Source organism: Glycine soja, chromosome 10, assembly GCF_004193775.1.
Source record: "Glycine soja cultivar W05 chromosome 10, ASM419377v2, whole genome shotgun sequence".
NCBI classification, from domain to species: domain Eukaryota; kingdom Viridiplantae; phylum Streptophyta; class Magnoliopsida; order Fabales; family Fabaceae; genus Glycine; species Glycine soja.
Genome location: NC_041011.1, coordinates 51,755,950 through 51,780,236, shown reverse-complemented (window position 1 = coordinate 51,780,236; position 24,287 = coordinate 51,755,950). Strand labels below are relative to the sequence as shown.

General features: G+C 33.7%; 2 protein-coding genes across 2 annotated transcripts; both read right to left on the bottom strand.

The window, feature by feature from the left end:
• Positions 1-901: 901 nt before the first annotated feature.
• Positions 902-3,742, bottom strand: LOC114371216 (mitochondrial pyruvate carrier 1-like). The gene is made up of 5 exons (XM_028328660.1): positions 3,597-3,742; positions 2,427-2,537; positions 2,238-2,292; positions 2,010-2,145; positions 902-1,307 (listed from the first exon to the last, which is right to left on the bottom strand). The coding sequence occupies exons 2-5, from the start codon at positions 2,517-2,519 to the stop codon at positions 1,268-1,270; spliced, it is 324 nt and encodes a 107-aa protein (XP_028184461.1). The 5' UTR covers positions 2,520-2,537; positions 3,597-3,742; the 3' UTR covers positions 902-1,267.
• A 2,137-nt stretch (positions 3,743-5,879) lies between these two features.
• LOC114369628 (protein transport protein Sec24-like At4g32640) lies at positions 5,880-23,531 on the bottom strand. Its single transcript, XM_028326854.1, has 25 exons — positions 23,382-23,531; positions 22,295-23,215; positions 21,048-21,281; positions 20,701-20,775; positions 20,049-20,147; positions 19,407-19,518; positions 16,225-16,352; positions 15,285-15,410; positions 14,001-14,081; positions 13,434-13,511; positions 13,208-13,300; positions 12,698-12,752; positions 11,938-12,014; positions 11,516-11,587; positions 11,290-11,373; positions 10,651-10,770; positions 10,498-10,566; positions 9,296-9,373; positions 9,010-9,148; positions 8,623-8,787; positions 8,270-8,415; positions 7,749-7,928; positions 7,403-7,491; positions 7,256-7,287; positions 5,880-6,273 (listed from the first exon to the last, which is right to left on the bottom strand). Exons 2-25 carry the CDS (start codon positions 23,108-23,110, stop codon positions 6,164-6,166), a joined length of 3,258 nt encoding a protein of 1,085 aa, XP_028182655.1. The 5' UTR covers positions 23,111-23,215; positions 23,382-23,531; the 3' UTR covers positions 5,880-6,163.
• Between the last annotated feature and the right edge of the window lie 756 nt (positions 23,532-24,287).

The following is a 24,287-nucleotide window of genomic DNA, read 5'->3' as shown; positions in this document are numbered from 1 at the left end:
ACCAACAATTTGTAAGCATAATACGGATTGTCACTTACGGATTAATAATCCATAAGTTTAATATTGAAATTGCCTATCTTGTGCTGGGTGTACCAATAATTTGTTAGGTGCACAAAGCAATGCCCCTTCTATGTTGAGGGATACTCAATGGAGAGCCACCATCACTCATGTTCACATGGAAGCAAATGGTTGTCCTGATTTTCTTGCAAATTTGGGTCATGAATCTGATTCTTTTATGCCTATTGTCAACTATGTACCCCAATGTTAACTATGCTGGTTTCAGCTGATGCTAGGGGTTGTTCCTTTCCTCGATTGATGACAACTTAATAATATTTTCCCTTTTATAAAAAAAATAATATAAAAAAATTAAAATTCCATAGAAGTTATATTTAAGATAATTTCTAATTAGTTAACAACTAATATTTTAACAAGTGCATTACATTTTATGTAAAAATAGAAAAACAAATACATTAAATTAGATAAATGTTTACTTTTAAATAATTCTTTAAAATATATATTAAAATTTAATTTATACATAAAGATAATTTAGTTTTTTGAAATGAATGAAAAAATGGGTAAATGAAAATGTAATGTGTGAAATACATCTTTAGATAAAGATGACAAAATTTTGTCAATGTCTATTTGAGAAAATAAATGGGGAGAATAAGTACTTCCCATTCTAATTTATAAACATAAGAGTAGATTTAAAAATCTGTATCAAAATTAATCTCTTGATATTAATAAGAAAAACGAGAGTAACCGAATAATCATCTTTTCAAGGCTGTTTTTACTTAAGGTACAACTGAAGGAGGATCTAGAAAAATAGCAGATTGGTTAAGCCGAGAAACCTATTCATTCCTCATGCTCAGATTGTAATTTAGAAAGAATAGGGCGTCAAAAATTATTAACATGACATCCAAGTTTCAATGAATAAATAGTCACAGAACAATTCTTAACCCCCAACTATGTAGAGTAATTGAACGGAATTTCAGTGTGAGATATAGACAAATCCTTTGCCTGTGCTATAAGTTTAAAGACTTTTGGGTCAGTCAGATGTTAGACATATTAAAACCACCCATATGCCTTCAACAAATAGTTTAGACTTCTGAGAAATCCTTTCTAATCCGAATACTCTGGTACAGCCACAATCTTTTACAGTTTCCACGAGCCGTTTCTTACAATCAGTAATCAATTATTCATACATCACCAAGTTCAAATGCAAAATCTTTAAAATCGCTCCACTCAAGAATGTGTTAGCATCATCAAATCACTGGGATGAAGCTTCCTCCTTCTTTTCCGACAGAAGCCTTGAAAAGAAATTGCAAGAAACACAAACTTTATCAGAAAACTGACATTCACAGCTCCATTGAGTTAAAATAAATGTCTTACAATGCATAAAAGACAAGTTCCAATTAAGACATGGTGGAAAGGAGCAGCCCCTGTGGGGGGCTCAATTTAGCTAAACAATTACATAGAGAAAGAAATCTAAGTAACACACTCTTTTTAAGATAATCTCTATCGTTATATAAATTTTATGTGAATGCACTAAAATTTTGGGCTCTCTATTTAATAAAGACCCACATGAATAATAGTGTGTGTGTGTGTGTGTCAAAGAGAGTATTATTAACAATGATTCAATGATAGTGATAAATCATAATAAATCAAGTGTATGTCAGAGCATGGCCAGTTTTATACTGTGATTATACAAAGTATTGCCAATTAAATAGCTAGGCCTTGTTTCCTAGTGGGGCTTGTAACTTGAAGAAACCTTTTCAAATGTCAGATCCGAAGGGAGCCCCAGGTGATAGTCAATTATAAATAAAGGTGGAAGCATGTAAAACAAACAATTCATAGACAAAAGAGCAATTCATTATAAAAGTATCATATCATAATCATACAAGTTAAAATAGCCTTTATAACATATGAAACATTAACACCACGGAGAGTAACATCAAATAGAACTGGTTAAAATCATAGCAGTTAAGTTTACTTGCATGCAAGCTGCTTACCCCTGTGCCTTTGCCCATCGGGAAAAATGATAGAGTTGAACAGTCTCATTTGAGGCATGGCAAGCAAAAAGTAGATAGTTGCGTGGCTGAACCATCCATGCAAATCTCATGAACAATGCTGAATAGACACACATTGCTGCAGCATTAACAACAAACAAGAGACATAATAAGCAACAGACCATATGCCAAGAAAAAATTCAACATTTTGTAGGAACAGAGATGATAAACCTCCTGTCATGTTGCCAGAGATCATTTCTGGAGGTTTGTTCAGGTCAGCCAATCCCTTTTAATAAAAAATTTCACATCAGTTTAGAAGTCAAAGGTTAAGACCAATGTGCATTATGAAGAACTAGTTAAGTAAATAAATGCCGGAGTTTTTCAACAATATAAACAGATGATCATATGAGTGAAACTCACAGCTGCTACAAATCCCCAGTTGGCAATAGGTCCCCAAAAGTGAGTTGTTTTGGGACCAACTGGACTGTTCCAGAATGCTCTGAAGGACGCCATATAATACTGGAGCTACTTCTGATATGCCATAACAAAAGTGTAAGATGACTTCAACAGAGCAGAAATACATTTCTGATGTATGTAAAATGCAGATATTTGTTTAATTTTAAAACCCAAATAGTGACAATGTAAGACCATAAAGCAAAATGGTTCACACTTCACAGAAAAAGACTCATGCGTCATGACCATGTATCCTTCTACTCATTGAATAACATCCCATTGCATCTAATAGCTATTTCATAATCAAGATTGGGTAAGAAAAAATAAAGCTCAGCAATCATCCACTCAATCTGGGAGACGTTGGTGTTAAAGTCTAACATAGTTCTATAAATCCTTTGAATCTTTCTATAGATGGTTATCAAAATACTCAAGCCTGTTTGGATAAACTTATGTATAAGCACTTATTGGAGAAGTAAATAAGAAGATAAAACGAAACAAAGTACTAATGGAGAAGTTGATCCGAACATGGCCTTAATCTAGTAGTACCAAAAAACCAAATTTATCTGGTACTCTATCTCTCCATCATTTGATTAACTTTAGATATTGGTAAACCCTTCCTAGAGGCAGCCCTTATCAGAAAAAGTTTACTAAACGATGACCACTGAGAGGACAGGCAAAAAATCCATCTAAATGATTATTCTCTTTAAAGGGCAAAGCACGCATATGACTATGAAGTATGAAGGAAGATCTCATCAAACATGCATCCACCATCCCTGATCAGACAATTTCTTCGCTTCTCCTTTCATTTATTTAATTTTCATGAATGAAAGGAAAAAAAATAATGATTTTTACTGTGCAATGCCCATTTCCTAAACATTCCCGAAACACAGCATCACAACACTGTCGCAATCCTCCCTTCCATTAAAAAAATAAAAAAATAAATAAAAATAGCAGTAGTAATCGGTGGCTAGATTCCAGCAATTACCGGTCAAGAAAATTGATGCAAACAGACAATGATTTAATATAATTAAAAAGGGATTTAATTAGGTCAAATGATTACAAGTAGTTTGCAGATTACGGGTGAGAAATCATGCGAAAGAATTAACGAGTAAAGAGATTTGGGAAGCGCAAAGATACCTCGAAATTGAAGATAGAGAGAGAGAGAAAGAGAAACACTGCCGTGGAAGAGAATGGCAGCGCCGGAGAGGAAGTCAAATCTGAAAGGTGGCAGTGTGACCTTTAATGCTTTTGTCGTCTTCAAACGGCATCGCCTTTTGCGTTTCATCTCTTCCACACGTAAGTAAACTAGTAGAGTAAGCACGCGTCTACTTCAACAATAGTACACGTTAAATTACTGTTCATCTTATTTTTAACCGTATAAATCCAAGAGAGATATTATAGATTTATAATAATTCTAAGTGCCGCTCAACTAATTGACTTAGATAATTATTACTAGTATTTGCGTTTTAGAAATAAATTCATGGTGAAAAAATCAATTGTTTTTTATGATAAAGGTCTTGTAACAAATAATTATTTACATTAAGGTTATGTTTGTAAGTCATTTCACATGGTTTAATTTTTTTATTAATTAAAAAATTCGTTAAATAAGTTTTTTTTAAGTGATTTTTGTGTTTTTTTAGTAATTTCTAATGTATTTTGAAAATTTATTTAAAGTAGGGTTTTTTAAAATATTAATTTTTAGCTTCTAACATTTTATATTTTATTTTTTTATTCTTAAAATATTTATTTAATTTCTTTATTATATTTTTAAATATGTTATTTATGTCATTTTATATTTTTTAATTATTTTAATAATTAATTTTATTATGTAATAAATTAATTTAAAAACTTTCAACTATCAACTAATTTTTTAACTTCTAACTAGTTTTTTAAATAAGTTTATCAAGCATAACCTTAATCAAATGTTGTAAGATAAAATTAATTTTGTATGTTAACCAAACACATTATATTTAGGGTTATGGGTTTTTTTTAAGGATTGTATTCATTAGTTTTACTTATTAATATTTATTGAAAAATTTAGCTGAAAAATCTTTAGTAAGATTTGGTCCAAAATCTTGCTTAAAAAGAAAGATTAAGTTGGGTAGCATTCGAATGAATACTGGTTGGTTTTTAAAGATTATAATTAAAGTAAGAGAAACTATTATTTTACTTCTAGATAGTATGATTCAATATTAACACAACTATAGACAACACCAAATAGAAAGATGTTGTGTAGTGTTTTGTTGTTGGTTTGATTATCTATCCAGATCTGAGAAGGAGAATTGTTGTTGTCGTCCTACTTGGCTTCCTTCGCGACATCATCTGAATACAATACACATGAGCCTGAGCCAGCAAGTGTTACACCCACTCCCCTGTCGGAGACCAAGAGCCGCAACCAAGTGAAAAAAAAATATAAGATTAAAGCTAACATTTAAAAAAATATTATTTTAAGTAATGTTTCAGAAAATATTATAAACTATTAGAAAAAAACTTATTTATCAAACAATCAAATAAATTTTTCAATTAGTAAAATAAAATTAAAAATTAACTAAAATATCTTTTCGAATATACCATAATGTTTTATAATTTTTCATACAAAATGCTAGTTGATTTGGTGGCAGCCCAAAATAATTATTTGAATAAAACACGATCTTAATATTTTTAATGTCATTTAAGTTTTATAATGAATCTATGATGTTTGATTAGAATTTAATGATTTTTTCTTTTAGAAGCATATTGAAATACAGGAAAAAACGATTCCTCGAATTACCTAATGGCAAATTTTAAATGCGCAAGTTCGTCTTTATACAATTTTGTTCATTTTTATTCTTTTTATCTTCCGTTACTTCTTATGAAGCCTGTTGTGAGATCCTCTGCTTGAACTTCAAATAAAAAACGTTGTTCCTATCACTGCACATGGAGTGCTAACATTTTATTCAGTCTAATATTATATTTCGATACAATATTAAACACCCAACTAATTCAAACCGAATTAGATAAAACATTATACTTAACAAAATTCTCCATCCAAATATTCAATACAAATACACTTTTCAAGAATTTAAACAATGTCTCCATTAAACAATGTCTCCAATAAAACTTTAATATTCCCTTTCTCCTACCAACGAATCTATGCAACCCATGATCTGTCAAACTTAATCCTGCCCGTTTCAATTTCGATAGAATTAAATTTTTATTCTTCCTCTCATTTGTTCAATTTTGAATTCGAACTCTAGGAAATTTTTTACTGTCTAGCACTGCTGGACTAAATCTGCAATGCATGTCTAACAATATTTTCGTACAAACTAAAAAGTAAAAACGAATTCTTTTAATTAACCTATCTTTTTTTTTGTAAGATTTTACTTAACTTACCTTTGTCCTCTATATATTTATTAAAATATAAATGAGACACATTGTTAATATCTCGCATGAAAACACAATTGCTTATAAAATTTGATTTGTCAGGTAACTAGAGAACCCAAAAAAGTAAAAAACTTCCTCAGAAGAATCCAACTATCACCAACATTAATTAACTTATACATGTACATCAACAAAACTTGTCAAAAACTTGTGTCGTCTGGTATTCCTTTGACAAACTCAAGGCATTTGAATGCACATAATTATGCAGAATCGCACCTATACTTTGGGGCTTGCTCTATCATTTAGGTCTAAAAGCTTGCAAAAATGAAGCTGCCATATACTCGTTATGATGACATTTTATTTTGAATTTGCCTATGAACATGGATAAGAAATTCTACATAGGAGAAGCCACCTGCGCTCTTGTCTTCTATCATATATGAGAAGAATAACATTCCTGATGGATGGTAAATAAGATAGTTTAAGTAGAAAAATCAAGAACAATGTACACCAGCATAACAATTGTCTACAGATTTCTTTCTTCTATTTTAATACTTCCCAGTCTAAACTAGTCTAGCATACCAACTACTAATCTTAGTAAACAATGCAGACAAGTTGAGACTTTAGTAAACAAGTTGTACATTAAGTCAAAGCATGATTGACTCACTGACCATATTGCTTTTGAACTTGAAGCTAATATTTAAATTGTTAAAAACAATGTTTAATTCTAAAAAATGTGTTTTGGTCATGTGAGGCAAGTAACAGCTACAATATAGCATAAAGTAACTCTGCAAAGAAACTAGAATCCTAGCAAAGGGAGAGCCTAAATCCAATCAACAGATTCTACTGGCGTCAAGTGACAGTATATGTACTGCTTACATTACAAGTACTACATGATATAACAACCCAAAAAAGTTTCACACATACCAAAGCATCCTCGGAATTTGCCACAATAAATCATGAAATGGAAAAATAGAGCCATTGAGCATGCATAAAAATCAGGAAGAATGCTTGGGGTCAAAGATTATGAAAGATGGTTAATTAAAATGTTCGGTTGAAATTAACAAAAAAGAAAAAACAAAAACAAAACTAGTGTTTGGTATTTTTAAATAAAAAAGGTTGCTCGTTTGGTGTGAATAATGATGTGAACATCCTCAAGTTTTGGACGCTACCAGGAAGCAATTTTTTCCAAGAAAACAGAACAATGGCTCAAGAAGCAAATATTATCAAAGAGAGTAAGCAACATGTTTGAAGACTAAAGCAATCGGAGCAGTGAACTTTCTCAAAAGACGGGAAAAAATGAAACATTGCAAATAGGATTGGGGAATGAAGCCATGTGATTTCATGTTCTAAATTAACTTTCATCTGTTTATGCTAGTACTTAAAAATCCAGCCTGCATTAAGCAACCAGGTTTACACAATCATTCTAAAGCACTGACCTGATGGATCTCCTTTCCTGCAGAGCTTGAACCTGCCAGAGTTAAAAAGATTACTTAAAATTTGCCTTTTATTTAGTCATCAAATCACATGAAAGATTATTTTACAAGGTCTCAAACATGCGTTAACTGTCAAAACAATTAAATTACCGGAGGTAGCAACATCTTTGCCGCCGTATCTCATTTATCACTTCATTTAACTTCTTTGATAGTGGATTGTCATACTGCTGCAATACAAACTGATAAAACATGATTGTTAACTTTGGATTGCCGGTTCTAAACCATAAAGCACTAAAAAAGCATTAAAGCAACATGATTATAATAACTGTTTCTTTCATCACCCTAAAGAGTCCTGTCACTAAAATACACCAGGCTACTATTTAAGGATGATAGAAAATTTCCTTGAAAACAACCACAGTTAGGGGTAGAATTTGACAGAAAATGTGCTGTTAGATAGACAATGGCAACAGAAGAGACAGGACAGGATGGAAATTACCAGGGTAGGAACTTTGTCAACTGTAGCAACACCAAACAGTTTCTGCACAATGTCTGGATTCACAGAGTCTCCAACATATATCAAACAATCATGACCGTTCTCAAGAAGATATATTCCATCATCACTGACGTGTTCACTAGAAAGAGGAAGAAAGGGAGGAATAACAGAGTCTTCATCTTCCTGCAATTTATAAAAATCTATTAGTGTCTCAAGAAGTAATATAAACATGAGATAAAGTTTAATAGGCACCAGTATAAAACATATAATAGTAAAAAAACATCAATCATGTAACCCTTTTAATCACCTAGCTTACTATGCTCACAAAATTTCATATTAATCAAATAGCATGTACCACATGCCTATTTTTAAAAAACAAGCATTCATTATCATTTTCAAAATTCGATACATTATCAAGTTCTTATTAAGTACTTGATAATATGTCATTCAATCAAATGTGTTTTGTACAGAACATCGTGATTTTTCATAATCATATATTCTTTTGGCATGATCAATCAATATACCTTTGAGTCAAGATCATGGATAGCCATCATCCTAGGATACACAAGTGGTATTGCTAATGGAGCAGAGATAGAGGATACATAGTTTATCCAAAATGACCGCTCATCTATCTTTCCCTCAGTTCGCAACCCTGTACTCTTAGTTAATGCTGAAAAATAAATGAATAATGAATTAGCACCCACTTGTACATGCCTCCTTAAGGAGACCATATCATCAAAGTTTTGAATTTCATTAATCAAGATTGGCCATTGACAAATCAAGCAAAAGTAAATCAGCATAGACATCCTCTATTCACAAAAACAAGACCCTACTTCGAAACAGAAAATTTCTAAAATGCATGAAAATTCATACATACCAAGTGTGTACAAGGGCAAAAGCTTTAGTGCCTCCGGAAGAATAAGTTGTCCAGATGAGGACACTGTAGCACAAAATTTACGGTATGAAAACAGTGCATTAATGCAAAGGTTTGTCACTTGTTCCCGAACAAGTGGGAGTGGCTTTGAAGGAATCTCACTAGCAGCTACAGGGAAAAAAAAGTGTTAAAATTCCTCCACCCAAAAATTATACCTGTAAACACCATCTAAAATATGAACAGAATGACACAACCATGGAAACATTTACAATATATAAAGCCAACAAAATTCAATATAGAGCTGTTAAAAGTCAATATCTGGCAATCACAATTGTCTAAAACAGAATAATTGTGATGGCAATGCATATTGAGGATAAATGATATATATACCTTGCTTCAAGAAACAGCAAAATTGAGTATCCAAATCAGCTGCACGGAACAGATTACTGAGCATACTAGTGACAGGCAGAGACAAAGTTATGACACGTATTCTTCTTTGGCCATACACAGTTGTGTAAAGAAGGGCACACTGAGTAATGAAAATAATACATAATCAAAACAAAATGAGTAGAATATTTTCATCCACAGTGACTAACAAGTTTCCAAGAGTGATATAAGGTGAACTGACGATCATAAACCCCTTGGAATATACTAGAGCAGTAAACCTCCCAAATACCTGAATAGCACATTCTGATCCATCCTGTAATTTATCATCGTGTTTCAAAGTTACCATGAAAGTTTTGTCACAGTCAATCTGCACAAAAGAATAATTAGGCCATGTTGAGCATGCCAAAGTATTTTTAAGGAATTCTAGTTTTGGTCAACATAAGAAGAAATGAAACGGTACCACTTGTAACTTTGTAAGTATATAAACACAACAGACAGCACATCAAATGTAGTTTCTATCTATTTCTAGGAAAACTATTCTAGCAATACCACCCTCCCCACCTCTTTTCTCTTTTAATTGTTTCCTAGCAAGCTGATTGATGGCATCCACTCAAATAAGCCAAAATAGTAAAATACTAAAATGTAGTATGCAAATAAAATAACAAATTTCACCTGCAATTTACCCACAAGTTGAAAAAAAAAAGTAAAGAAAATTCAAGCCTCCGGCACTTCAGTTCTTAAGTATGTAATAGCTATGGATTAAACCAGTTCCATCAGTGATGAAAACTTTCCAAATCCTAAGAAAAACCAACTTCATTAAACAGAGATCTTCAAGCCAGCTCCTTTAGCTCTCAATTTTGTACAACCTTGTTTGTAACAGGAAAAATATGTGGTAGGTAGAATTTTCAGGGATTGGTATCTGATAGGGGAATAGAAATGGAAGAAGCTAACTCCAGTGATAAATGACAGCAGGCAAGTTTCAGGCAGAGATTTGAGAGAAAAATTAACAGAACATTTTTTTTATTGATGATACAATGATCTCAGTAGAAGTTAGTATTATTTTCCCAACAACAAACCTGTGTAAAATTTTCATTAGAATTGGAGGTCACTATATTGAATCCAAAATGGATCCCCCCCCTCCTTTCAATTATATCTCTCTGCATAATTCACACATAATCCAAAAATATTAACTAAATCTGAACAACAAAACAAAGTCTAGTATACAGCTAGCTTAAAGGATTATGGAACACTTGTACACAACCCAAATTCTAATAGTCTTATTCCAAAGAGGATTAGACATTTTTAATTATATTTGAATTATGATTTGGAATATATCAACACGTCAATTACATTATACGATCTAAAATGCCAACAGATCTCAATATCATTTAATCATCAATGTGTTCATGCACGCACACAAATATAAATATGCTCAAGGTTGCCTATACACATGCATATAGTTACATCCAGAATCTAGAAAAATATACATACCCCAGGTAGGTCAACATCAGTTGGGATGCGTTTACAGAAGTTGCCATAGTATTCCTGCACTTGAATACCCTGACAAAAGAACAAAAACGAAAATTACAGAGCCTATATGTTGTGTGACAGGGGGTAGCAAAGAAAGTGAAACAAACACACTACCTGACTGCACCTCACACGCATTACAGCCTCAAAACCTTGTGGCCTAGTGATGTTCCATCTAAGATCATTGTAAAGTTTTGCAGTATCAGAAAGAGCTGAGAAAGGGTAATAGTAATAGACCTGGAAAAAAGTGGGAAGTTACTTTAATATGTAAAACACATAATTGAAAAAAAAGAAGGTATGAATGTATCAAGTGTTGTAGATTAAAACGTGCAATATTAATTATTACATAATATTATCACTTTTAAATATTTTCTTCTGATATGAACTTTTGACTTGTGAAAAATCATAGAAGCCTCAACAAAGATGGTACCATTGCAAAACCCTATATGATTATAGTTAATGCTTCCTCTTTCTTCAGAAACAACTGCTACTCATTTATATACACACACACACATAAAAATTTCAATTACTTCCCCCTTTAACTCCATTTCCTTCATTAAAATTTTCCAGCAAGTGATTAACAGCATCTCCGGCATTTTCAAACAGATAATTTATACAAGTAGAGCAGATTAAAAATAAAATTTATTTATTCATCCTTACAGAAAATATCTGATCAATTCATTTTAAATAAAAACCAACGAGGCTAATACTTCAATCATTTACTTCAACGACAGAGCCATAATAATTCACGTTTACCTGTCCACCAGTAGTCCGTGGGATAACAGATATCGAAGCGATGTCTACATAAGTCTGAGTAGTCACAAACACATCAACACAAACCTGCAGCATGACAAAATAATTATACTTAACTGATCCCATATCAAGCTGACCATCAAACAAGCTCACAAGAAAAATCAACCAGTAACTTCAACCAGACATAAAAGTAATGCGTGAATCACAACCAAAAGTACTCAATATCAACCTGATACTCAGCAAATTCAACAGCCAGTTCCTTGAATGCTTTGTCTGCTGGTTGAAGTAACTTATGGGCTTCCTGAAATTCGACAAGAATGGGATTTCGTTGAAGAATATACAAAAACTATCAGCACCAAGTAGAAAAAATAAAACAATTTCAGATGAATCATCAATCACATATTATGATTTATGCAGACGAATAGTTTATATATTTGCTAATATAAATCAAATGTCAAATATTAAATCTATATAAGTTGGTATCCTTTCCATTTTCATCACTAGATACAATGGGACTTGCAAATATTTGGAATTAATCTCATCCCATGTCACCATCTATCAAGGATTCAAGGTTGAGACAAATAACAATTGATATATTTTCTATTAAAAAGAAAAGAATCGACAATTCAACAACCAAATTGAGACAAATACCTTTTCACCTGCAGAGATGTTTGTTCTACCTTCAGCCTCCCGTGCAGAAAGTGCACCAATGCCTATAGATGGCAAGACTGGAGACAACAAGCCAAAGCCATGAAAAACACCAAACAAACTCAATGATTAACCAGACATCAAAACACAGATATGGTCTTGCAGAAAAGAAGGGGAAAAAGAAATGAACAAAATAAAAATATAATGACAAGAAACTGACCAAAAGATTGAAGGGAAGATCCAAAATGCATACAAATGAAGGTCTAACCACTAGGGCCAAACAAAAATAATTCCAACAAGAGATGTTAAAATATTTAATGGCAGGGCCTACTGTTTATTTACTTTTAACAGAGGCACAGGTTTTAATGAAAAGAAAAGCTTTTAGATAATGTCAATGATGTTGTTTACTCTGGACTTCTTTCATGCTGCATCAACAAACTTACATACCATATTAATTTTTTATTTATTAAAATTTTGTCATTAAACTGTGTTTTTAAAACAGATTTTTTTAAGATATTTTTTCAGAATATTTGTAACTTTCTAATTTAGATGCTGACTTTTACCAAAGTCATATCCCAATTCCCAAAAAGAGAAAAAGAATTGATCACATAACAAATGGCAGATGCATACTTTCAAGCAAGAAAATTAACATAACATGAATTTATATATCCCATCCAATCATGACCCACTTAGGATGTTGATAGCAAAAATTATGTAATATAAAGATCAATTATTTAACAAATATATAAGCTGAGAAACTCACCTGACTGGAAAACCAACAGCTTTCCTCCAGTGTCCTTCATTGCAAGGAAAGCCGCCTAAAAGAAAAAGAAAAAAAATAACGGTATAAGCATTAACATATTTTCATATAACAATTTGATTTGTCTGGGATAGAGGAGTGTGTCAATTTGTCAAACTTAGTGAGAGGACAGTAAAAATAATGGCAAATGCCAATAGCCTGTTAGGAATCCTTTGGTTGCTAATGCATATGACAAGAGAATTAGAAAAGTAATAGGTAAATGGAGAACCTAAGTAATGAATAGAATGTAAGGGGCAGAAAAGGTATGTGGAATTTGGGGTGTAACAACCTTGCCTACATTACCAAGGTGAGTGGGAAATGCAAAGCAAGGAATAAGTTATGAGGGACAAGGTTAAAAGGGAGAAGCAAGAAATTATATTAACATTAAAAAAAATGTTGATCCCAACTCTACAACCATCTCAGCAAACAACAAATAAAGATAAGTACAACTTTAAAGAAAAATAGAATGAATACCTTGATAGCTGCACCAAAAGCTGATTCAGAGGTTCTATTATTTTGGAACATGGTAGGAATGCTTTCCAGAAGTAATTCTAAGTGTTGACGGCACTAAATACGAAAGAAGAAAACCAATTAAGCGAAGAACAATACTAAACAAAGGAAAATAAAATAAAGTAAATACATTCTCTAATGATCATTTATCTACCAAAATTCTGCAAGCATGAAAATATTTGTAACTAACCTCAGATAGTGGAACAATTACATCAGTTTGCAAGGGAGTATAAACATCTTGGACATCAGGAACAATGAGCATCAGTGGCTACAAATTTTAAATTTCAAAATCAGCCTGAGAATAAATTACTCAAAACTGTAAAATGCAAAGAGCTAGTTATCTAAACTAATTACTCAATTACTTAGAACTGTAAATAGAAATTTCTCTAACAAGTTTCAAAGGAATATTCAATCACAAGTAAAAAACATCAATATAAACAAATTAATAATAGATAACCAATGCTTCCACTATGCAGAAACACAAAAAAAAAAAAAAGATGCAAAAATAAAGCAAAAATGATTGCTCAGTTTCCTAGACAGCAATTAACTTGGAGTCTGTGGTATCATTCAGCCTCTAAAAGCAGAATATTCGAATTAAAGCAACATACTGGCATTTATAAAAATAAAAAAAAATCCATCTTCAATTTCCCATAAAATGATAAAATAATATATATTTTTCTAAAAAATGAAAACATGAACTTACAACTAAATTTTCCAAATAAAAAAATCAGACTGTTAATTTCTGTTTTTGTGCTACCTGCTGCAATGCACGTTTCAAGTTGTAGAAATGAATCGTTGAGTCAAAAGTTGCAACTCCCACCAATGTGCGAGGACCCTCCTATAGCAATAAGACCAAAAAATTTAGTCACAAAGTGTAGGTCACACAAAATGAGATATTTGTAAGAATCTCTGGTCACAACACAAAAGGGAAAAAACCAAAGCTTCCTAATAGAAAAAAATTCAATATTCTTTATCTCCCAAGTCTCTTATTGTTGGTGAAAAAAGGTTGAATTCATTAATGTGTATATCAGCTAAGTAATTGTGAGAGATTAATACAATCACAGTGTGCTATCTCTTAAAGCCACTAGTATAGTATGGCTCATTAAAAGGGAGAAGTTTGTGTGCTTATCAGATCTTTGTTTCATCCTTTCTCATTCAATGAGCCATACTATACTAGTGGCTTTAAGAGATAGCACACTGTGATTGTATTAATCTCTCACAATTACTTAGCTGATATACACATTAATGAATTCAACCTTTTTTCACCAACAATAAGAGACTTGGGAGATAAAGAATATTGAATTTTTTTCTATTAGTATAGTATGGCTCATTGAATGAGAAAGGATGAAACAAAGATCTGATAAGCACACAAACTTCTCCCTTTTAAGCCCCCCACTCTCTCATTCAGTTAGGACATAAAAAGAATTTGATATAAGCTCTATAATATATATACTATTGCAGAGCATGTGTGGTGCATGGAAAGAAATCACAAGTATAATTACAAATGATGAAGAGAAATAAGGGGAAAAGATTAAGTTAACTCATTCCTGGTTGCTAGGAATAACATCATTCTCACTTCCAAGTTCCAACAAAACATAGCCTTAGAATTTGCACTTATGGCCTAACTCAACCCCACAAAAAACCAGCTTGTAAAGAGACTAGGTGAGGACTGCCCAAGCCATAAAACTTATAAGCATTACTTAGGTCATATCTCTAGTCGATGTGAAAACTCAACCACCTAGCCAACATCACGGTGGCTACACACTACAATGCTCCACTCAACCTTTCTAGTCAACCACTCCATAAGTAGCCCTTTCCAAGACATTGGCAACTAACTAGGCTGCAATTAAGGCAGGCTAGGAGTGAAGAATCTTAAAGTTCTTATCTTTAGATATTTAAGTATCAATCTAAACAGAGTATAATGAAGCAATGAGTTTCAGTCCAATGAAACAAAAGAAAATTTGGAAAATGTTAAGCATCAATGCATCATACAAACTGCCATATATAAATGATTGATAAATTGTTTACAGTTAGAACTCACAGGAAGGTCTTTGTCTTTAATAACTCGACTTATGGCACTGCAAGCTGCAGCTGTTGCACCAGTTTGAACAGCATTCATGGATACATCAATGAGAAAGAAGTACACAGCAGGCATGGGCTCACGGACCTACAGAAAATAGTGAATCACACGCCAGTCATCATCACAGACATTAATTGAAGAAACAAGAATAACAGAAAAGTAAAAATGAGTAAGGATAAAGAATTATTAAGTTTAGACATTTAGTAAGCTGCTATTTGTTAATAATTTTAGGCTAGGAACATTTTTTATAAATTGAAATACTAGATTAATCTCACCTAGTGAGATAAGTCTGTTGTTAAAATAATGGTTAATTCTAAATTTTTAATGTTTCCATTTGGGCTTTAGGCTATTTAGATGTTACTGGCGTACTGGGCCTAATTTTCATATTTAGGTCTCACTTATTGGTTATTATAAGTGGGGAGCTTAAATACCATAAAACCACCAATTTGTTCTCAAAGGCCATGGGAAAGAAGTTCAGGAACTTTTATTATTTATGAAAAATGACTCGCCTGATTACCTCTGGAATAATTAATCCTGTTATGAAGTAGTGCAGCAATACTTTTTCATGAAATGAGATCATCCTATGGTCCTAATAAGTAATATCAACTTTCAGGCAGTCATAATTGCTACCTTATTAAATTTCACTTATACATCCAAGCAGTGACAATTTTATTGAAGTTTAGTTCCTTTCCTACACTTTAATTTTTTGGTAAAGTGTATTTCAACAACCACCAACCATGTTTTAAGAAGGACCAGGTATTAACCATGAAGGACTAGATATCATCTCAATTACAACAAATATTGCACATTCAACATTTTTCTAATGATAAACAATCAATAAAAGAAATACACACTCAAAAATCCATATTCATATAGCCTTAAATATTTTACAAATACTAACCATGAATTCTTTTGTAGCAACAAACTCAACTGTTCCTCTACACAGCTCAGGCCTTTCATCAGCATCTCTACGCCGACCATCTGGACCTAAATTGCAGTGGTAGTCCCGTGGAGTTTCATCACTAAATCCTGTAACAGACATATCAACAACAAAAATTTTATGTCACAAAAAGACAAGAAGCAAAATATTGAACAGTCCTCTCATAAAGAAGCTAGAACAATGAGAAAATTAGTGAGGCCATATAAGTGGTCCAGTGAATTTTTAAAAAAAAACCTAAAAGCTTGATCAGAGCTACTTTCCATCTTATAATCACACATTGTAGGATCACAAGCAACATAAGGCTTTTTACCCTGCTATGTGTGTCATGACTCATGCATACTTGACCAGAATCTGTTCTTACATGTTTTTCTGCGTTTATGAAATTGTTCAGCCTTTTTGATGAATGAGGGTCTAAGATAAGTTGAGAGAGAGATTTTGTGTAACCGAAAGAGTGAATCTCATATTATTGAATATCACAAAAGTTAGTTACAGAGTAGATATTTATAGAACTCTGAACTAAGAGAGTGCAGCTGTTAATAGCTAAGAGGGAGGTGCTATTAGCAAAAGCTAACAGCTCTAACTAAATTGTTTTAACAGTTATACATATATATACTCTAATAGAGGGATCTTAAGTCCTTTGAATAAAACTTGGTGACTTGTTTTAGTGGTTTTGCTAGATGGTAGATTTGAAGAGGCTAAATTTTTATTGTAACGAACAATATATGCTATTGGGCCAGTTTGCTTAAACTTATTTGTTGAAATAAGCAGCTTTCTGTTTTTTTAGTGTGTTTGTCTAAACTGCTTCTGCTTAAAAAAAAACAGTTTTCTGCTTATTTTAATTTTCTTCTTAAACAAGCGCTTATATAAAAAGCACTTATTTTAAAGTTGCCTTTTTTAAGTTTAAACAAAATCACCCATTATTTGATGACATTTCATTGACACATCAGCTGATTTGGAATAAGATTAGGCAATTGGCTTCTATGTGAAGTAAGGCACAAGCTTTTTTAAAGGGTTTTCCTTAACAGATATGAAGAGGAACTAGGCAGCTTCACTCCATTGGTGTCTTCTCTTTCTCTTTTGTTACATTATATTTCTTTATTTTTTTTCCTAAGGAGGACCCCTCATCATCCCCTAATCACATTTAAAGTGTGTTTGGGTAAGGAAAGTAATTAAGGGATTATTAAATAAGTGTTTATCATGTAACCAATTCTATTTAAGTTGTTTCTATTACTAAAGAGGAAATAGGGTTAAACATTTTTCATATAAATTGTAAGCTGTTTTATAAGTTATCCTATAAAGCTTATTCAAATAAGCTAAAAACAACATTGATAAATCATAAGCTATTTTCACAAGTTTTTGAAAACATTTATACAAGTGCTTATGTCATAAGATAAGCCTAAATAAGTTGTAAATAAGTTCTTCCAAATGCATCCTTAAAAGTAAGCATTAAATAACTAGTACCTCGAAACCATAAACTTGTGATACAAGTAACAATTATCAACCAACCACTATTAACTTTACCCACCAATGACAAAATAAAGCTTCCCATTTCTCCTCTCTTCATTCCAAGGGAAAGCAATATAAAAAAAGGAGTAAATTACACTCACCTCCCCTATGCTATAGGCTTATTACACTTGCCTCCCCTTCGTTAAAATTCATTACTTTGACACCCCCTGAGCCAACACTGTTAACTAACGGTGTTAATATTAGTGAAAGGTCAAAAATATCCTTAAAAACCCCAAAATTTTAATTTTCAAATAATTAAAAATTTACAGAACACCTCTCTCCTACACACACACCCCCACCGACTCCACCTTCAATGGCAAACAAATCTTTCCCCGTTTCCCATTTACTCCACCTTCAATGGCAGAAATTCATAGCTATTAATCTTGCTTCTACAGTTTGAGATCTTGAGCAACTTGCAGAAGAATCAAGGATTTATGCAAATAGAAAACTTGATGTAAGAAACCCAAATATCTAATTCTTAATCTACTTGTCACAAAAGCATTATTTTTATCAAGAAACCATATTCATTATAATTATAACTTGACAAAAACTACATGTTGATAAAAAGGGCCAAGACAATGAACCAAGGTAGAGAGAAGAGACAATAGTGATTAAGCATAAAGCAATATAAAGAAAAACAGAATCAGCAACCATTGACAAAGACCCTGAAAGAAACTAAAAAAAAACAGCACAAAAATTCCTGATCGAAAATGAAAGAACATTTTCACAAGCCTGTAATATCAAGAAACACAAGATTTCCTAGGATAGAGGGAATCACAAGATTTCAAAGGATAGAGGAAAACACATGAAAGTAAAAATCTGGGAAGACACATATGGATTAAAGGGTTTCTCGCAATCCTAAACATTCCTCACATGATAAACCCTCAGCAATAGCATCACAACGCGGTCCCAAAAGTTCCTTGCATGGTTTATGAACTTGTTCTTAGTCTCCACCTCCACCTCCACATACTTCAGCCATAAGGTGTGGTTTTTATTTATAATCCACCTCCAACACTTTCTCCCAAAATGGAATGCGCACGTTTGAAGTGTGATTTCTTCCACAAGCCCATACACCGATGTTCCATCAAACATGCTAAATATGTCCTTAAACTCTTTGTGCTTCTGGAGACGGTACTTGCCGAGCTCGGTGGAGTTGACAATTTTCTGCTAGGGAGAGCAGATCTCAGTCTCTTTATCTTTACGCTCACAAACCTCATGGAGAATTTGCTCAATGGTGATTTGAATTGGCGCAAGGGTTTTGTTCTTGGCCCTGTTTGTAAACCCTAACGAGATTGGGAAGAAGAGTCTTTTCCAGATCTAAAGTCGTGAGGAAGATGAGGACAATTTTGTCCAAGTTCTTCTTTAAACAGACATGTGCACATCACATGACGATTTTCGCTTAACGGAAACAGCACACGGTGTAAGGGGTGTTTGTGTAATGGATTGTAAAAGTAAGGGGGTTTGTGTACGGATCCAACAAAGAGAGGGGGTGAGTGTAATAAATCTAAAACACAGGGAAGACTACTGTAATTTACTCTATAAAAAATTATATCCGCATGTCATTGGCAACTTCCATAGTATATGACAACAAACAACAGTAGGATGAGCAATTGTATAGCAGATATAATAGTACTAACCACACAAGTTGCAGATGAAACGCCTTCCTTGATCAATGAATTTCATGAAGGGATTTATGTAAGCCTTGCAACGTGAGCAACGGACAGGACCACTCTCCCCAAAATCAACAACCTATAATAGTATGTATTCAGCCAAAAGATTTATTTAAAAAATCTACACCAATTCTTGATTGAAGTAAATATGTCAGAAATAGCAGAGAGTGAACTTAATGATAGTTTACATTCACCACTACAGCAATACAAAAAAAGATTTGAAGACAGTATTTATCCGCTTAAAAACAGTCACTGACCTAATTAGTAGAAAGTTTAAAAGTTTAAAAACCTATAGAAAATAAGAGAAATATTTTTCAACATTCCTGAAGGAGATACTAGCAAATATGAGAAGGAAACAGAAAGTTACAATATGAACAAAGCAACCCAAAGGCTGTTAGTTCATGAATCCTTAAAATAGATGCAACTTTTCCCCAAACAGATGTGTCACAGGTAGCTAGCTGGCCATCAAACATTTGAGCAAGATAAAGTAAAGTCCTAACTTATTCAGAAAAGAAAAATCACAAATACAGAAAACATCTATGACTAACACTTAAACAAAAAATAATGCCAGATGCGGAAACTTTAAAGAAAGAAAGAAATCATCAGTACTTGAATGGGCTCCTCAGATGGGTGTGGAAGGGCCAAAGGTTGGACTAACATAGCCAACTGCATTCCTGATGTTGTCAAAAGATCAGCAGTGAAAGGAATCTGTTTCATTCAACAAAAGAACAAAGCAAATGAAAGAAAATCAATACAAAATGACAGAAATCTCTACATTTTCAAATTTAAGTAACCAACCTCAGGAAATTATTGCATGACTAAAGTTCACTTCAAATAAAAGAGATGTTTTTAGAAAGAGAAGAACAGAGCAATAGAATGAGGCATCTTCTTAAGAAGAAAAAAACTATTCAAAAGCCAAATCATAAAAAATACATCAGAAAAACAAATCCTTTTAAGCAACCACAATATAGAAGCCACAAATACAGCTCTAGAAAATCAAGTGATAAAAAGGAGGGTTCTCGGTGCATGAGGCTCCCATCTAATGTGGTCTATGGAAATAGATGTATAAATCCTAATCCCCATAAGTGGAGAGGCTACTTCCAAGACTTGAACCTGTGACATCCAGGTCACGAGGCAGCAACCTTACCACTGCACCAAAACTCATCCTCTATACAAACAATACAGGTAAGAAGCCGTGAAATCCTGGCATCTCTCATGACCTTGTTTAAAGCTAAAAAACATTGCAGATGTTATATATGACCTGATTGATTGTGCACTTCATGTAACGTGGACTGCAATTCCCTGTATCTCTTGCAATGTATTCACTTGTAGCAGGCTGGACAAAATTAAAAAAAAATATATATATATTAATGCAATGTAAATAACTTTCCAGAAAGCATCAGCTAAGAAACTATAACTTTTTGTCTTTAGAAAAAGGAGTAATATAAAACTAAAATGATAATAATGGAGAAAAGGAAACTCATAATAACAACAACATGCAAGCACATTTAGCAAAGCCTCAATGTCAACATAAAGCCACTTCTCTCTTTCTCTAGTTTATTTTTTTTAAAAGAAAGAAAAAAACATCTATAATTTTCAGATGACTACCGGAGGAATAGTTGCCTGGTTGCCTTGACGAGTTTCATGCAAGATCACTGAGGAACCTGGAGTAGGTCTTGGAATTTGATTGGGATCAATTTTGGAAGGCCCTGCCATAGGGGCTCCAGTTTGACCAACAGCAGGTGATATAGTAGTAGTCATAGATTGATTTGGCAGTGGTGGTGGCATGCCAAACATCCGAGGAGCCTGTGAAGGACCAGGAACTGGAGGAGGTGGTGCTACCTGCATAATTCCCAATAATCAGAATCCAGACCACTTATCAAAAGATGGATAAATGCATATAGGGCATATTAAACCAATGTTTGGGTACTAGATATGGTAAGGTATTAAAGAACACTTAAATAGTACACACTGACAATGATACGTATGAAATGTTTTACCATTGTCAAATGCCTATTCATTGTCTATATATTCACAATAACAAAACACTAATTCTAAAACACCATATGATAGTTAGTTAAAGGTATATATTTTCAGACAACAGTAATATTGTGTCTCTGCTTTAAACCAAGACCTGATGCAACAGCAGATAAGTCATATAATAATAAGTGCTTACTTTAACCATTCACAAGCCCTGAACTTGCTGGAAATTGAAAATAGGTATTTAAAGAAATAAGAGGCAAATATTATGTGCAAGACACATTAATAGTTTGCTCTAACTTATTAAGGGCAAATACAGCAGCTTCATAGCAGAACTTGTGCCATTGCATTTGATTGGAGAGGTGTATTTTTTTTCCCTTCTGCATCCTTAGGGTGACTGTTTAATAAACAAGACTTGTATGGGGATTAATCATCAATAGCTGTAATAAGAGAATATCCTGTCCTGTGTTTTTTTACTCTCTGCTTTAACTTCTTTTAAAAAAGATAAAATCACGTAGATGCAATTTTACAGGGTACTGAAGACCGAATTTAATACCCCATAACTAAAATGGTCTTTTGTTTAAATTAGGAGCAGAATCTATAAATATAAACTGATCCTACAATGTGATCAATATGCTCGGGATAGAATCAATGATTTAAAAATATGTATACTTAAGTTTTATAACTTTCTGGGTATATTAAATATTCCATGCCTGTTCTTAAGCTATTCCAAGACTCTTTGTGCAACACTAAGATTCTGATAGAAATTCTACTTGTAAAACTTTTCTGCTTTTGAAACCAACTAATATATTGTAGCTAAAATTTGGATTAAAAACATTCAAATACAATAAAGTTCAGATGTAGAGAAGTTCTACCTGCTGGGATTGCATCTGCCAAGAAGGTGCTCCAAAAGGCGAACCTGGAGGCTGCATTGTTCCTTGAGATGCCATGGGATATGGGGGCTGGGGCTGAACAGCAGGGCCTGGAGGAGCTCTCATTGTTGGTGGAGGTCCAACTGGAGGTTGTGGCAGACTGCTAACCGGGAAGCGTTGGGGACCTGGCATGGCCCCAGCAGAAAATACAGGTGGCCCATTACTCATCAAATTACCGGATGCACTTGTAGGGGGTACAACGACTGGGGGAGTAGTCAATGGTGGCGAAGTAAAAGGACTTGGACTAGGACCTGGACGACCACCAAGAGATGGTGGAGGTGGCCCAAGTGAACGGACTGGTGGAGAACCGCCAGGAGGAGGAGCCCCAGACACTGGTGAGGCACCAAAAGACGGAGAACTGGGAGGGGGTCTTGATACAAAAGACGGAGGTTGACCAGGAGGTGGCCCAGTAGGCCTTCCAGGGGCAACATTTGGCGGTACTGTCGAAAATGGCGGTCCAGTAGGAGGCCCTACAGGCCTCACCATTGCTCCGGGAGGTGGACCGGGCCGTGAAAATGGAGGTGAGGAACCAGGGATCCCCGTCGACGGGCCCGAGGAAGAAAAAGGTGGTGGTTGACCAAAGGGTGGAGGTCTAGAAACAGGATTTGAGGTCATAGGAGGCCGATTAAGATTCAAATTGTGCATATTATTAGCTAGTGCATCAGGAGCGCCCCTGATGTTAGGGATGTAATTAGGGGGAGGTGGCTGTGCAGTGTTACTGCCGGGTCTAGGTGCCCCTGGAGGCACAGGAGCAGCCATTGCTGAATCGAATCAAATCAAATCAAATCCGAGGTCAATTTCTAACAATCCTCCTTCTGCTTCACCAGATTATCTAACTAGTACCGTGAAAATAAAGATCCAGATCTACAGGAAACACAGATTCATAAATCATCACAATATTCCAGAAAATTGAGAGGAAAAAAACGCAGTAGAATAACAAATGAGCGCGCAATCGAGGAAGCAATCCGGTAAATGAAAATGATCGAATCGGAAAGCAAACCGCGGTCGAGTAAGGGAATGCAGGGAAAACCTGGTGCGAGATCGGTCGAATCTGCAAAAATGGGACCGGGAAGAGCTTAGATCGGAAAGGGGGGTTTTAGAGAGTGGTTAAAGGTGCGTGGAAAAAAGCTTATTATATTATATCACAGCCTATTTGTTTCTTCGATCATGTGTAACCGTTTGGTTCGGGTTATTTCCAATTGCCAAACCTGCGCAATGTTTTTATCAACTAGTGGTCCAAATAGGTTTTTTTTTGGGGGGGTCCTAAATATTCAGTGTATTATTGAATTATATTTAGATTATAAAAAAAATGCTCAGAATATTATTGAATTATATTTAGATTCTATTTTTGAATTAGATTTAGTAGGTTTAATTTAATTGAAGAAATGATTTATTAATTTAGGAGAAGAAAATCACACTCTAATCCAAATTAGAGAAAGCCTTTTACACTAAGAGGTAGTTATATTCCTTTAAAAAAAATATTTATATTACCTTACCTTAAAAATAAACATGGCAACGAGGTGGGGGCGAGTATGGGTATTATCTCCCCGTTCCCGTACCCGTCTCATCCCAAGTTCATATTTTAAAAAAATGATTATTACACATTTATTTTTAACTACTTGTATTTACAGTACATTTATTTATAAAAATCATCAAGCAAAAAATCTTAAATTATGTAATGATTCTAAAAAAATAATAAGTAATTAATAAAATTTTAATAATTTCATCATCGGGTGCGAGTATGAAAATGGGTATGGAACGAGTAATGACATCCATGTCCTCGACCCCGATTAAAAAAGTCAGATAATCCTCAAACTCGAACCTGTATCCGGTCAATGGGATATTTCCTATCAAAATTAGGATAGATTTAGGTGGATATCCACGCATAAGAGTTCCACTATCATGCTTACTTAAAGAGGCACTTAACAATTTTTTA